The sequence below is a fragment of the Meles meles genome, chromosome 5, assembly GCF_922984935.1.
Source record: "Meles meles chromosome 5, mMelMel3.1 paternal haplotype, whole genome shotgun sequence".
Classification (NCBI taxonomy): Eukaryota; Metazoa; Chordata; class Mammalia; order Carnivora; family Mustelidae; genus Meles; species Meles meles.
This window is the reverse complement of record NC_060070.1, coordinates 79,698,591-79,713,164: the sequence shown is the minus strand read 5'-3', so window position 1 is coordinate 79,713,164 and position 14,574 is coordinate 79,698,591. Positions and strand designations below refer to the sequence as shown.

Sequence of the window (14,574 nt, the reverse complement as noted above, 5' to 3'; positions counted from 1 at the left end):
AAGTCCCATTAGGGCAGAGAACATAGCTAAATAGTTTCCTTAATATTTAGTAAATAATGGGTGCCAAGTTAGCACTTTTTAAATGATGTATTGTTCGGTAGTCAATATAATTACAATTTTGTTACTTTCTCCCTGATTTTTTTTTTTAGGTTCCACACAGTAGGACTGAAGGTTTAAAGGCAAGGGAGCGGATTTCAGATGACATCATTATTTATGATGTAACTGATGATAATGCAGATGAAGAAAATATCCCAGTTATTCCAGAAACTAATGAGGACGTTATATCTGATCCTTCCAAGTAAGGAAATTACAAAGTAAAATTTGTGAAAATATTGGTTACTTTTGTTATCAAAGAGCTTAATTCAAAACAACTTTACTCTGATAAACTACTGTCAAACTCATATTTGGATTATTAAACTGAAAAAGCCAAATTATTTAACCAGATGTTCTCCCCTCAGCAAAAAGACTTCCAACAAAAAGAATGAGAATTCAGATTTTTTTTAAATTTTGGAGTTAAACATCTTTAATTGATCCTTTGTCATCTCGCATCATATGATGAATCAATATTTGTTATTAAGCTTCTCCCCAACTTTGGGGAGAAAGTTTCCAAGGAGAATGAGTGGACAGAATGAATTTATTGAATGCATTTGAAAATATAATTGGTTCTTTCTCATATTGCTGATCTAGCTGTAGCCAATACCCTGATATTGTCATTGTTGAGGATGACAATGAAGATGAGTATGCACCTGTCATTCAGAGTGGAGATCAGAATGAACCAGCCAGAGAATCCCTAAGTTCGGGCAGTGACGGCACCAGTCCTCTCATGTCTAGTGCTGTCCAACTAAATGGCTCATCTAGTCTGACCACAGAAGATCCTGTGACCATGATGGATTCCATTTTAAATGATAACATCAATCTTCTGGGAAAGTGAGTACTCATATAGATGTTATCTGAATTTATTTGCTTTCTTTGTTTACTTCACATGTTCTATTCTCTTCAAATGATCTTCCTTTCAGATTATGAATCCATGTAATCTGTCTTTCTTTGTTTTTGGTCAGGGCTGAGTTCTGCATATGTTTTTTTGAGAAGTATTTAATCATGCCGAGAGAGTCTTGAGATTTTCTTGTCAATTTCTCAGATTTCTTTAATGAGATACTTGTTTTGAATGTTCATAAATTGTGTGTGTATGCATATTTATGTTTTTATTAGGACTGTGGAATAACACAGTTTCCATTAAGGGACTTTATAATAGCGTAAGAAAACCAGAAATTAGCATTAATAAGTAATAAACATTTTATAATTTATAGTGTAGAGGAAAAAAGATTTAGACTATTGTTGCAGAATCTTTTCTGTAAATACTAAAGTTTTGTGTAAAGGCTGTGAGTTCTCAGTTAACCACATTTTCAGGAATCTCAAGTACTGAATAGGATGTCTTAAGGTTAAGAATTTTATAATGTGATTTTAAATGTAAAAACAAGGAAACCTAATATTTGGTATTTTTTTTAAATCTTTTTTCCTTAGGGTTGAGCTGTTGGATTATCTTGACAGCATTGATTGCAGCTTAGAGGACTTCCAAGCCATGCTGTCAGGAAGACAGTTTAGCATAGATCCTGATCTCCTGGTTGATGTAGGTACTTTGAATAATCTTAGCTGTACTGGCAGTTTGTGTATTCACGTATATTGTTTATAAATCAGTACACCTTTTTTTGTATTCTCACTGTTTTTGCATTTTCTTTTCTTTAAATGAAAGATTCTGTTTATCAGAAACAATGAGCAGATGGGTTCAGGACAGTGAATGAGGGTGATCACTACCCATTTCTGAATAGCAGCTCAGTTAATCCTCCCTGTAACAACATATCAATTCTGTTCAACAGTACTTCTACTTCTTTGGACTTGTTGCTGTATTTGTTCTGCTCTAGAATAGATTGTCACTGAATAGAAATGGGTGGAAATTTAGTAAGAGAGTTACTTAGGCAGGAAACTGCATGGAGACACTTTTTAATACTTTGGGTATTAATGTTTTCCACTCACATGAATTATATTTTAATATGTTTGCTATATTTTTAAAATTTTTATGTCCTGAGTCCTAAGGTTATCTTGTTCCAGTCCCCACCACCACCTACATGAGAGTATCATTTCAATGTTGTCTGGACTGTGAATCCTTATCTACTATTTCTGGCACTAACTACCTTTCTTGCTGTCTTCCCTCTTGCTCCTACCACTCCCCTCTCCCTTATGGCTTGGTCCCATCCAGATGAATGGTCCCATCTAGATGAATATTGGTCTCTCCCTGATATCCATTTTCTGTTGTAAATATGTTTCTGTATCCTGAAAAGGTTTGTTGCTCCTTTTTTTTTTTTTTTTTTTTTTTTCATTTCTGGCTTAAAATGCAGTCTGTCACATCAAAATATTCTGTAGTCTTGTCCTTTTAAGAACTTCTCAGGCTAGAGGGAATTAGTCCTTTCTTACTCTTCAGTCTTATTAATTTGCCACCTTACCAATCTGCTTCTTAGTCTTTGTCAATATCCATGATTTGTTCTTTCTAAATCATCATTATGTCACAGGATGAATTTCACTTTCTTTGAGGATTTCCTTTCCATGCTTTCCATACTGGCTATGTTATCATCTTAAGGGAATTCAACATTCATGTTAATGACCTACTTTAATCTGTTAATAATAATTTGGCAGCCCTTCTTGATTCTGTCAGTCTTTGTCCCCATCCTGAATACAGGGACCTTTTAGAATATTTGTCCTTTAGGTCATAAGAAGGAAATAAAATTCAGTAATTCTGACCTTCTACAAAGCCTTGCAGTCTTCTAGGTTATTTAACCTTGGAATGTGTATCATACTTGTCTGTCTTCAAGACCTCATCTCACCAACTCTTCCCTGTTCTCACAGAGGATAATCACAATGCCCTGGTTCTCTCATAAGTTGGGGAATCTCATCTTCTTTTTTCTTAGAGGAAGTGCTTACTTTCTCTTTAAAGCTTATTTGTACACCTGCCCTGTGCCTCTCTGTTTTTCTGTCTCTGTCCTTGATCTTTCCCATCCTGCTTCAGTGGGTACAGATCTCCCTCTTAAACATTTTGATGTGTGGCTCTGCTCATTTACCATTTTGCCTCTCTAATTTAACTACAAAATTTTAGAAAAGAGTGGCTTTGTTACTTCTTTTTTACTCTATATTTCTTTTGAAACCCTGTATTATCTTGCTTATTCACTTGAAGCCTGTGCTGCCTTGGTTTATCCATACTGAGTAGGCTCCAGATTTTGTTTTTTGTTTTTTTTTTAAATCATGCCATTGGGCTTGTAGGTGTGTTTCGAATCAGACAGATTTGGGTTTCATTTAGCTCATGTCATTTACTGGCTAACTATTTAACCTTGGAAAAGTTCACCTCTCTTGCCCAGTTTCCCCATTTGTTAATTGTGGCTGATGCCTAACTTGAAGGGCTCTTTTGGGCATTATAATTAGTGCTATTACTATTAATACTGGTTATTTTTGACAGTGAGACTTCTGTTGATTTTAAAGTCACTGGACTTCGTTTTTTTATCTGTCTTCCTAACTATTCTTTGTTTACTCTAAGAGCTTTTCTTTTTCTTATTGTTTTCTACCTGTGCGTGTTCCCCAAGGTACCCATTATTTTATCTTTTTATTTGTTCTAAGTCTCCTCTTTTTCTATCCTTCCTTTGTGAAGGGATTTTGGCTTATAGGATTACTCTCAAATTTATATCTTTAGCTCTTAATATTTTTTTGAAGTGAACTTTGCTTGAATTCTGATGCCATCATCAGTTAAGATCTTGCCTTAGATTATTTGTGTTTATGCCGAACTTTTCTTTCTTCTCTAAATGAGCTATGCTTCTCAGCTTTCTTATTTTCTGTAGTGATATCAGACTTCTCTTTACTCACCCAGAATAGTAATCACTGAGTCGTTTTGGTTTCCTTATCTTTATCTCATTGTTCAGGTCCTGTGTATTTTCAAAAATAGCACTCACAGATAATCCCTACTTTCTGATGCCTCTCTCATCTAAGACCTTCATTATTTCATCCTTGAATTATGCTGAGTGTAAGGCAACCCATTGGTTGCCTTGTTCTCTGAGATGGCAAAGATGGTAAGGACATGAATAGGTACGCTGAGTTCATGGGTTCTATGCAGAGTTCAGTTCTTGGTGACTGTGTAGAGTCAGCAGGAGAGGCTTGGCTGTAGGATTCAGCCAACTGTGTCAGCTCCTCAGATATGATCTGTTTTTTTCTGCTTCACACTCTGCATCTGCTGGGAATACATGAAAGTGTCCCTGATTTAGTGGGTGGCATTGAGTGGGGCAAAGAAAGAGTGAGGAGCTTATACTCTACAGATGCCACTTTCAGTAGGGACAAAATCTGGTCAGGTCTCAGAGGCATTGACAAGCTGAACTTGGCAGAGATTAGTGGTCATGTAAGCTATCTACTCTTAAGGATCTGATTCTCTTCCTTTACATGGATCAGTAGGTAGTATGAAAGAAAGGAAAGTTAACCAAGGAAAAGGAAGAACCGGGGATATTTTTAGGGCTATCATGAAAGTGGAACTTTTTTTTTTCTTTTTGAAAATGGAACTTTAAGGAGAGGAATCAATGTCTAGAGACTGTGGAGGAGGGATCTATCTGCATTTCGTTCTGTCCTGTGAACCATTTGGTGTGTTCATTCTCTTAAAATGCTTTAATCACTATATTTCCTTGCTCAGGCCTTTTCCAAGGCTCTTACTGCTGACAGAATGTGGCCTTATGCTCTGACAGGCCTTGCTTTACTTCTTGAACTTTACACCTACATACAACCTACTATTCAGCTCAGAACTTTTATGTTATTTGGACTGGTCATCTTATCTACTGCTAGAACTTACCTACCCCCACCCCCAGACATTCCTTCTTCTTTATTATTGTTAATGTTATGATTTATTCTTTTCTCCACTCTCCTTTAGAAGTCCTAACCATTCTTCAGAGACTAATATGTGTTGGATAGCTTCAAGACTTTGTTTCATCTTGCGCGTGCCTGTGTGCATGTGTGTGTACGTATACACACACAGACATGCATGGTTTTCTCCTCTCAGTACTTTTAATCTCCACCATCCTTTAGTATTATAATAGTGAATTGTATCTGATTGTATGTTGCTATTTGATGTTGTTCTTGTCTTTTAGATTGTAAGCTCCTAGAGAGCAGGAATAGTGTCTTCATCTTGTATTCTTCATGATGTCAGTTATTTTTTTAGATGCCCAGTAAATCCTTGTGGAATGAACAACTGGTTTATGACTTAAAAGTTATGTCTGTAAACTGGCTGGAATGAGAGGCAGGAAGTAAGCAGTGGTCTTAGTATTTACGTCTTCTGTTGCTAGGTGAGGTGAAAAGAACCAGCAAGGAGGTATGCCATTTGGTCAGAGGGCTTCGTTTGAGGTGTAATTTAGGAGCCATCATCATAGAGCAGGTTCTATAAATTTCTCACATAATTAGCAGGTAGTCAGTGAAGGCTTACAGTCAAGGCAAGGAACTCAGCCCTGGATGCCACTTAAAACCAAAGGCATTTAGAGAGAAAATAATAAGGAAATGAGAAGTTGGGCAAACCACTATTTGTCTTAAGTGATTTGCCCCACTGTTTTATGGAGAAATTCTTAAAACATCTGATGCATGGGCTAGCTTGCTCTGCTTTTGTATGTTTTTCTTTCTGCTTTCCTGCTTTTCTCTTTCAAACTGTTTTACTGTATGAAAACTTCCTAGTGCAGGACCTACATCTCTTTACCCAACATGGCTGTATAAAAATTTTGAACACGCAGTTAATTCTTTTTTAATATTTTTTAAACTTATCATCTTTCTTGTTTGGTCTTTCAGCTTTTCACTAGTTCTGTGCAGATGAATCCCACAGATTACATCAATAATACAAAAGTAAGTTTTAATTCATGTTGCTCAGGACCCATAGCTTTAAGAATCTGAAAAAAAAGCCCTAGTAAGTAGAGAGCAGTATCACTCCCAGTTACAAAAAACATTTTGTATTCTTACCTTATATGTGTGATCAAGACAGTAAAATTCTAGCTGAAAAAAAAAGTTTTTGGTTATGGGGTGAGTCATTGCCCAATTCTATAGGTACCTGTGTGATTAACAGTATGAAATGAGCCCTCAAAGTGCTGGGAAATCAACTGACTTAAACTTGTCATGTTCAGGTATATCTCTGAAACAAATTATTAAAATATTTTTTCATGTTTTATGTGCTTCAGTTTACATTCTTATTCTTTCTATAAACAGTGTCTCAGCATTTTTATTGAAAATCCACTGGTACCCATATTTTTAAATAGTCCTTTCAATTTAGTAGCGTGCAGTAAAAGCTCAGGGATTTGAACTAATTTTTTACTAATTGTAGGTACAGCAGGTTGAAACAATGAAGTATGGATTTTGGACCGGTTTTTTTTTTTTGTTTTTTAAAGTAATGGTTTTGTTATTTTGTTAGTCCATTTGGGATTAGCAATGTTGAAATTCTTTAGAACTGGTTTTTAATGAGTAATAAGGACAATTTGCAGTTAAGAGCAAATGATTAGAGTCATTCTGTTACTTTGTATATTGCTTATACAATAGGCATATTTTAAAATGTTTTTTAAATAGATTAGGTTTATACTCCATTTGTCTTGCATTTATACCAAATTGTTCAGTCCCATTTTTTTATCGAATGCAAAGGTATAAATCAAGTCCTCTGATACTTGTACAGCTTCTAGATTAGTGAACTTAAAGTTTTACTTATTTTTTTGTTCTTTGTTGTCTAAAAATGAACACTTAGATATAAGTGATTAGAGTGAGAGGGTAGAATTTTTCTAATGTCATGATCAGATCTTGTACATACTCAGTTACAGGCTGTGTAACTTAGAGTTGAAAGAATTTGTGAGTTTTTGAACTAAAAAGTTGATTATACATTGAATATTTGGATAATTTTTATCAGGGATTAGCATACTTTTTATAAAAAGGCCAGTTGGTAGATACTTTGTTTTGTAAGCAATATGTTCTCTGTCACAACTACCTAACACTAATTGTAGTGCGACAGCAGCCATAGACGAGTGTGGCTGTGCTTCCATAAAACTTTATTTACAAAAACAGGCAACATGCTGAATTTGACGTGTGGACCACAGTTTGCCTGGATTTATATTTTAAGTTTCTGTGGTTTACCTCAACACCCTGGGTTTCAGTAAATATGGTATTATTAAATGTTAGGTCTTAAGGTGAATGAACCCATATCATGCATTCATTTAGTCAATGTGCTGAACTGTTTATTGCTATACATTGAGTCATTCTTTATTCTTGGATTATCCTCTTTATCGCAAAACCAGTAGCTTAATTACAGTTCTCAGGAATAGCAGTTAAATAGCAAATTGCATATTGTTCTAAAGTGCTATAGAGAAATTAGAGAATGACTTTTCATTAGTTTTAAAATCTAGATTAATGTTTTCAAATAATTGGCACATCAGCTGTCATTCCCTTGCTCATGACAAGTATTATATTAACATAGATCGCAACACTCTTTTTCTAATATATCAGGATACTTATATGCTTCAGTAGAGCCATCTAAGTGACCATTACTAACAAATAAGAATTTGCATGGGAGATAAATTCCCTTTGTCATCCAGGTTCTCATATGTTTTAGAATAACTGGCATCCTTGAAAACTACCTATTTTAAAAAGTAAAAAATGATGGTGTTCTTGCCTTAATGTTTATCGCGATTGCTAAATCAGAAACATTTTTATGTACATTTTGGGAAGTTTTAATTTATTAATGTCTTGAGGTCATTATTTCTGAATCTGGAAACTTGTACTGCATCATTTTATAATGATTATTGGCAATTTTAGGAATTAGTATGTTTTCTACACCGTATATACTTAGTGAGCATGCAGGTGTCTGGGACTTAACAGCTATTTAGGGAAAATTGTGAACCTCAGCCCCCCAGTTTGAACATCGTTGAAAAGAGCACCGAAGAACTAAAAAACATTAAAGGTTTTAATCCCCTTTACAATCAGATGTGAGGAGAGAAGACAGTGGTTGAAAGAAGCAATTTAAGTGACAGAAAAGAACTGAAAGACTCTCAGAAGGAGAATGAAGAAACTTCACCTCAACTTTGAGGCTTCCAAATACAGAAATAATAGTTTTAAGGATATCACCATGTCATCCTGAGCTACTCTAAATATGTTCACTTATGCTAAATATTCTGTTTGTGAGTGAAATGAGTAATACATATTTTTAATCAAAATTGTTTGAGTTGAATTGTCCTAAAGAATTATCTCTTAGTTTGAAACCAGCTATCTCTGATTTGTTCCCATCTTTTACCTCTGACAAATTCTTTCTGTTCTTTAGAAATGCCCCCTCTTTTCATACTTAACTGTCATCCTAGTTCAGGTTCTTTGTTTCATCCACTTGATGACAGCAATAATTTTCTTAACCGATCTTAACCAGTCTTACCTATTCAGATCTCTTTCTCTCTCTAGTTCTTCTTTCCTGGTGTTCCCTTTTCCCCTATATTTCAGATAATACACCAATATTCACATACCGTACCAGCTTTTTAAAATTTTTTTGCTATTTTTAGGAATATATAAAATGTGAAACAAGTATTTTTTATATTGTTTTTTCTCTTTTAGTCTGAGAATAAAGGATTAGAAACTACCAAGAACAATGTAGTTCAGCCAGTTTCAGAAGAGGGAAGAAAATCTAAACCCAAAACAGGTAGGTATAAATGTAGTATTAGTTTTTACAGATTTTTAAAATTAAGACTCATACATAGAAACTAATGTGAGCCAAGGAAAGTCTTTGCCATACTTAGCAGTTGAACACAGAATGTACTGTTCTCAGTTCTATGCATAATGTATCAAGGTTTTAGCTTATAAAAAATTAAATTGGTGAGGTGCTAGTTCTTTAAGTCATTTTTTTTTTAATTTAACTGTAGAACTGAAAGAACTCTTAATTGTTGAATGAAAGACTTTTCTGACTAGTACATTTTAAAATTTACTGACACAAAGTATTATATTTCTTGTTTGGGTATATAAGGGTAGTGATTGCATATATGCACAGCTGTTTCTATTTTTTCCACCTTCAGCTTGAACTCTGTATAAGCTGGTGATAAAAGAGCATTTTTCTAATCTTTATTATAGATAAGCAGCTTATCCAGTACACTGCCTTTCCACTTCTTGCATTCCTCGATGGGAACCCTGCTTCTACTGTTGAACAGGGGAGTACAGCATCATCAGAAGTTATGTCCTCAGTAGATAAACCCATAGAAGTTGATGAGCTTCTGGATAGCAGCCTAGATCCAGAGCCAACCCAGAGTAAGCTTGTTCGCCTGGAGCCATTGACTGAAGCCGAAGCTAGTGAAGCCACACTGTTTTATTTATGTGAACTTGCTCCTGCACCTCTGGATAGTGATATGCCACTTTTAGATAGCTAAATCCCCAGGAAGTGGACTCTACATGTATATATTCATCAAAATGATGAACTATTTATTTTAAAGTATCATTTGGTACTTTTTTTTGTAAATTGCTTTGTTTTGTTTAATCAGATACTGTGGAATCAAAAGCACCTTTTGCTTTTCTCACTTACACACTCTGGCAAAGCTTTCAGATGTTACTCAGCTACATAGGTACACAAGATTTAATGCACATTGTTGGCATATCTTTAAGTTGGATTCAAATGGCCATTTTTCTCCAGTTGTAGTAACTTGGATTTCTTTTTTTACATATATGCCCATTAACCCCAGTTAAACTTTTGTTTGTTTTACTTGTTTGATGCTGTCTGTTTGCATTGAGTGTAAGTCACTAGAACTAATGGTAGAACTCTTAAACCTTTGTCTGTTCCAGTTACTTTTATTAAATATTTTTCATTTGGCTTATTTTTAAAACTGGGAACATAAAGTGCCTGTATCTTGTAAAACTTCATTTGTCTCTCTTGTTCAGAGAAGTTCATTCATGTTCAAAGGAAAGGCAAAGTAAATATGAGTGCTTGCTGTCAGAAATGGCTCCAGCTCCATATATATAAAAAGAAGGGGGATGGGATGGCATCAACCCCATCCATCTCGTTGGACTAGTTTTAAGTAAAAGTTTTCTGATTTGTTTGTGTTTTTTTGAACCATACTATTTAGTAAAATAAATATAATGAATGTTGCGTACTAATGTCTGTTACGTGTCTTCTTTAGAGGTGACACCCACATGTAAAATTTTTTCCTTTTTATAGGAAGTAGATTTAAATTGTAAACTGTCTGTTGTCCATTATTGATTCACACCAAGATCTTTGTGCCTCATCTCAAGTTAGACTGTGTATTACAACAGGGAAGGATTATAAGGTCTCTAAACTTAATGTGTTTTAAAGTTCTTCTGTGTTAAAAATTATACTGGCTTGCTTCCTATATTTCTAATAAAGAACTAAGAGAAGTATGCCTCTCATTGTCCCAGACGAGGTAAGAACGTTATCACTGGATGCCACCCAAAGGCCTGTCATTTTTGTCCCTAGGGATGGAACGGTAACACTTTATTGGAACAGTTGCTCAGGAGGCTTATAGAGCTTAATACAAGGCAGGCACCACTTTTATCAAGTTGAATTCTACCTTCAGGCAGAGTGTGGAAGCAGAGCAGTTTATATCTGAACATTTTATAGGGCTATTTAATGAGGAATTACAAATATGGCCCTCCTCGTGGCCATATTCTGTCAATATCCTGGAATTTCTATTACTATGATGTAAAAATTCAAAATAAAGCCTAGCACAGAGAGATAGGAAACCCTTCCTTAGCAGATCTTTAAATATTTGGCTCTGACAATGGCATCCTGGTGAACTAATTCAAGTCCCCAGAAGTTAGTTTCTACATAAGCTGTAGAGGTCACTGTCCTAGAGGTTGTTAAAGAGAGAACAAGAATTTAGAGCCTGAGAGAACTTAAAAGAACTTAAAAGTCCCTTCTCTTCTTCAGTGTGGAATATAATTAAGTTTCTTCCTTGGGGACATTTTGGAGCTTTAGAAATATTCTAAAAATCTTGAAAAATATGTTCTAGTACTTTTTTTGAGTTGAAATTAAAAATTTTCACCTTTAGTTGGAAGGAATTCAGGGTATTGATAATACTACCACTTAAAAATGTAACCTACAGTTTAAAAAGTTATGTGCTTTTTAAAATGTATCTAAAGGAATCTAAATACCATACTGATTTGATAACCACATCATCCATTCCACTTCTCCCAAAGAATTTTATCCTACTTTTATTATATGTGAAAGTCCTACATTGAAGATACTGTCATACTTCTCTGCAACTAAATTTGAAATTGTTTCCTATAACCTTAAGATTCTAAGCATTATAAAGAAATTTGTGTCCAGTTATATACAGTTCATCAAAACAGTATAATTATCCAAACATTTTCTCTGTCATGGAGTTAGATTATTTCTACTTCATAAACAGGGTGGCTGTGTAACTGAATTCTGATAAATAAATCAGAAGTGATGTACAGAACTTCCAAGTCTGGTTTGTGAAAACCTCCCCTCTGCAATCCTCCTTGCTCTTTTACCCCTCCACTAGCCTGATGCAGAGGAGTATATGGCTTCTGAGTATACATTCAAGGAGGAAGAAATTTGGCTTCCTGAATCACTGCTTAGAAGAGAGCCACCCGACAATCTTGGACACCTATTCTAGACTTCAGGTGAGTGGAGAACAAACTATTATGTTCTGCCTTTGGATTTTTTGGGGGAGCGGGGGGCTGATCTCAGTGTTCACTAATACTCAAATTTTGGCAAACATGAAACAGTAAAGTTGTGTGAGAAATATTTTTAGTGGAGTGAACAGGTCTTGATTGGGGGGAAGGAGTACTTCCCAATTTTTTTGTATCTGAAGGTGAAGATTATCAGTGTAAGAGTGTACAACTCTTAAAAACTTTATAATACAAAAAAGTATATGATGGAAGGAATTTGGTATAGCACTATCAGTCCTTTGAACTCCTTCATAACTATATACTAGAACCATTGTATTTTTTAATGAATTACCCACTGGTGACTTAATTAGATCATCTTTCAATTTCATTGAAAGCAAAAAAACTACCTGAATTTTTTTTTTTTTTAAGATTTTATTTATTTATTTGACAGAGAGAGAGATCACAAGCAGGCATAGAGGCAGGCAGAGAGAGAGGAGGAAGCAGGCTCCCCGCGGAGCAGAGAGCCCGATGCGGGGCTCGATCCCAGGACCCTCAGATCATGACCTGAGCCGAAGGCAGCGGCTTAATCCACTGAGTCACCCAGGCGCCCCAACTACCTGAATTTTAAAAGGATTCTGCCTCTGGTGTCATTCTTTCTCACCAGTATTTAAAATTTTGTCTTTATTGGGTGTTTGAGATTTTACCCAGTGCCTTAGTAAGATTTAGACTGCCTAAGATACATCTTCGTTAAATGTGTAAAGTAATTGTTAAAGAGGGACGATGCCCTGATGTTCTTAAGGCATCTTTTCAGGCAGATCCAAGTTCAGGAAGGAGTAATAAGGAAATTGAAGATCTGGACACTGATCTGTAATACTCTTGCTTACCAGAGGAAGTCTCTGTACTGTCTGGAAAACAAGTACCACAGTATGAAGACCATTAATTTCAAGAGTGCCCCCCATCTTCATCCCCTTTATAACTTTATTTCATTTAAGGGGGGGGTGGTTGTTAAGTATCGGCATCAGGAATCATGTAGAACAGAGCTAAATGTTCTTTCAGAGTGTCACCTTGTTTTTCATAGGGATGGTATACTCAAGTGATGAGGCTTAAATTGACAATAGTCTGCAGACTGGGAAGATGATGGAATGATATTTGTTGTGATGAACATATATAGAATGTTACATTTAAGAATTAGAGCCTGAGGGGCACCTGGGTGGCTCAGTGGGTTAAAGCCTCTGCCTTCAGCTCAGGTCATGATCGCAGGGTCCTGGGATCGAGCCCCGCATCAGGCTCTCTGCTCAGCAGGGAGCCTGCTTCCTCCCTTCTCTCTCTCTGCCTCTCTCTCTACCTGTCTCTTTGCCTGCTTGTGATCTCTGTCTGTCAAATAAATAAATAAATAATCTTAAAAAAAAAAAAAAATTAGAGCCTGGGGCACCTGGGTGGCTCAGTGGGTAAAAGCTTTTCCCTTTGGCTCAGGTCATGGTCCCAGGGTCCTGGGATCCATCCCCGCGTCCGGCTCTCTGCTCAGGGGAGAACCTGCTTCCTCCTTTCTCTCTCTCTCTCTGCCTGCCTCTCTGCCTACTTGTGATCTGTGTCAAATAAATAAATAAAATCTTAAAAAAAAAAAAAAAGAATTAGAGCCTAAGTGTTCATTTCAATCACACATGAAATATTTTTTGAGAATTGGTTGCATATTAGGCCATAAAGCAAATCAGAAAATTTTATGGAGTTGGTATCAAACAGACTAACTACAATACAAATAAATCAGACCTTTACAGTTACAAGGAGTATTGGCATGGTATTTTGTGGAGTGACCTTCATTTGGGTTTACTGTTTTTCCCATGATTATAGGAGTTTAATGGATTTGGGGTAGAAAGGGGTGAAGTGCTGTTTTCACCATTTATCAAAGTATCTTACTATTTTTTACTCTGGAGAACCCTAATACACATACAAAAAGAACAAAAGGAACAAAAAGCTCTCTTTATCTTACATCTTAGAACATAGAAAATCAAGGGTGTAAGAATGGAGAATCTGCCAGTAAATGGGGATGCTTTCAGAGCTGTTACACGGCAGTACTAAAAGTGTGTTGGGCTGGCCAAGTAGTGACAAGTTGAAAAACATGTTAGGTCTTTTAAAAATTGATAAATTGAAGCTAATCAAAACTAAGCACATTTGCTCTGCAAAAGAACCTGTTCAGATGAAAGGACAAAGATACAGACTAGGAGAAAATATTTGTAAACTACTGATACAGGATGTGTATCTAGAATATATTAACTCAAAACTCAACAAATTATAACAATAAACCGTCCAATTACAAAATTGCCAAAAGGCATGAATAGACATTTTACTGAGGACCTATAGATGGCAAATAAGCACATGAGAGATACTCAACAGCATTAGCAATTTGGGAAAGGCAAATTAAAACTACAATGAGATAACACAATATTTCATCAGATGGCCAAAATTAGTGACAGCAAATGTGGGCAAGGATGCAAAGAAACTAAACGGTTCATTTATCAATGGTGTGAACACTTCAGAAGATGGCAGTTTCTTGTAGAACTAATCATTTAACCTACCCTCAAGGATTCTTCTAATTACTGGTTCCAAAGAAACACTGATCTTTATTTTCAATCATTGAAAGAGTATTATAAATGAAATGACACTCTGTGTAACCTTTTGGGATTGGCTTTTTAATACAGTAGCATAATTCCTTAGAGATCCAGTCAAGTTGTTTTGTGTACCAAGAGTTCATTCCTCTTTTATTGTTTAGTAGTTCATGGTATAGATGTATGACTGTGTGTTCAAACATTTCATTTAAACACAGTTGAAGGACTTTTGGGTTGTTTCCAGTTTGGACTACTGCAAATAAAGCAATGAACATTCTTGTATAGGTTTTGTGTGAACATTACGATTTTTCTGAGTAAA

The 14,574-nt window shown here is 35.6% G+C and overlaps 1 protein-coding gene across 2 annotated transcripts in view; it reads left to right on the top strand.

Moving 5' to 3' along the window:
* Nucleotides 1-10,151, top strand: part of HSF2 (heat shock transcription factor 2) — a 33,148-nt gene extending 22,997 nt beyond the window's left edge. Inside the window, exons 8-13 of one of the 2 annotated variants that reach the window (XM_046006603.1) lie at nucleotides 150-298; nucleotides 688-927; nucleotides 1,522-1,627; nucleotides 5,851-5,904; nucleotides 8,632-8,716; nucleotides 9,142-10,151. In XM_046006603.1, coding sequence (XP_045862559.1) covers nucleotides 150-298; nucleotides 688-927; nucleotides 1,522-1,627; nucleotides 5,851-5,904; nucleotides 8,632-8,716; nucleotides 9,142-9,434 — 927 coding nt within the window. In that variant the 3' untranslated portion in view covers nucleotides 9,435-10,151. The remainder of the gene's footprint in view (nucleotides 1-149; nucleotides 299-687; nucleotides 928-1,521; nucleotides 1,628-5,850; nucleotides 5,905-8,631; nucleotides 8,717-9,141) is intronic. The other variant, XM_046006604.1, reaches the window with a different exon arrangement.
* The last annotated feature ends 4,423 nt before the right edge of the window (nucleotides 10,152-14,574 follow it).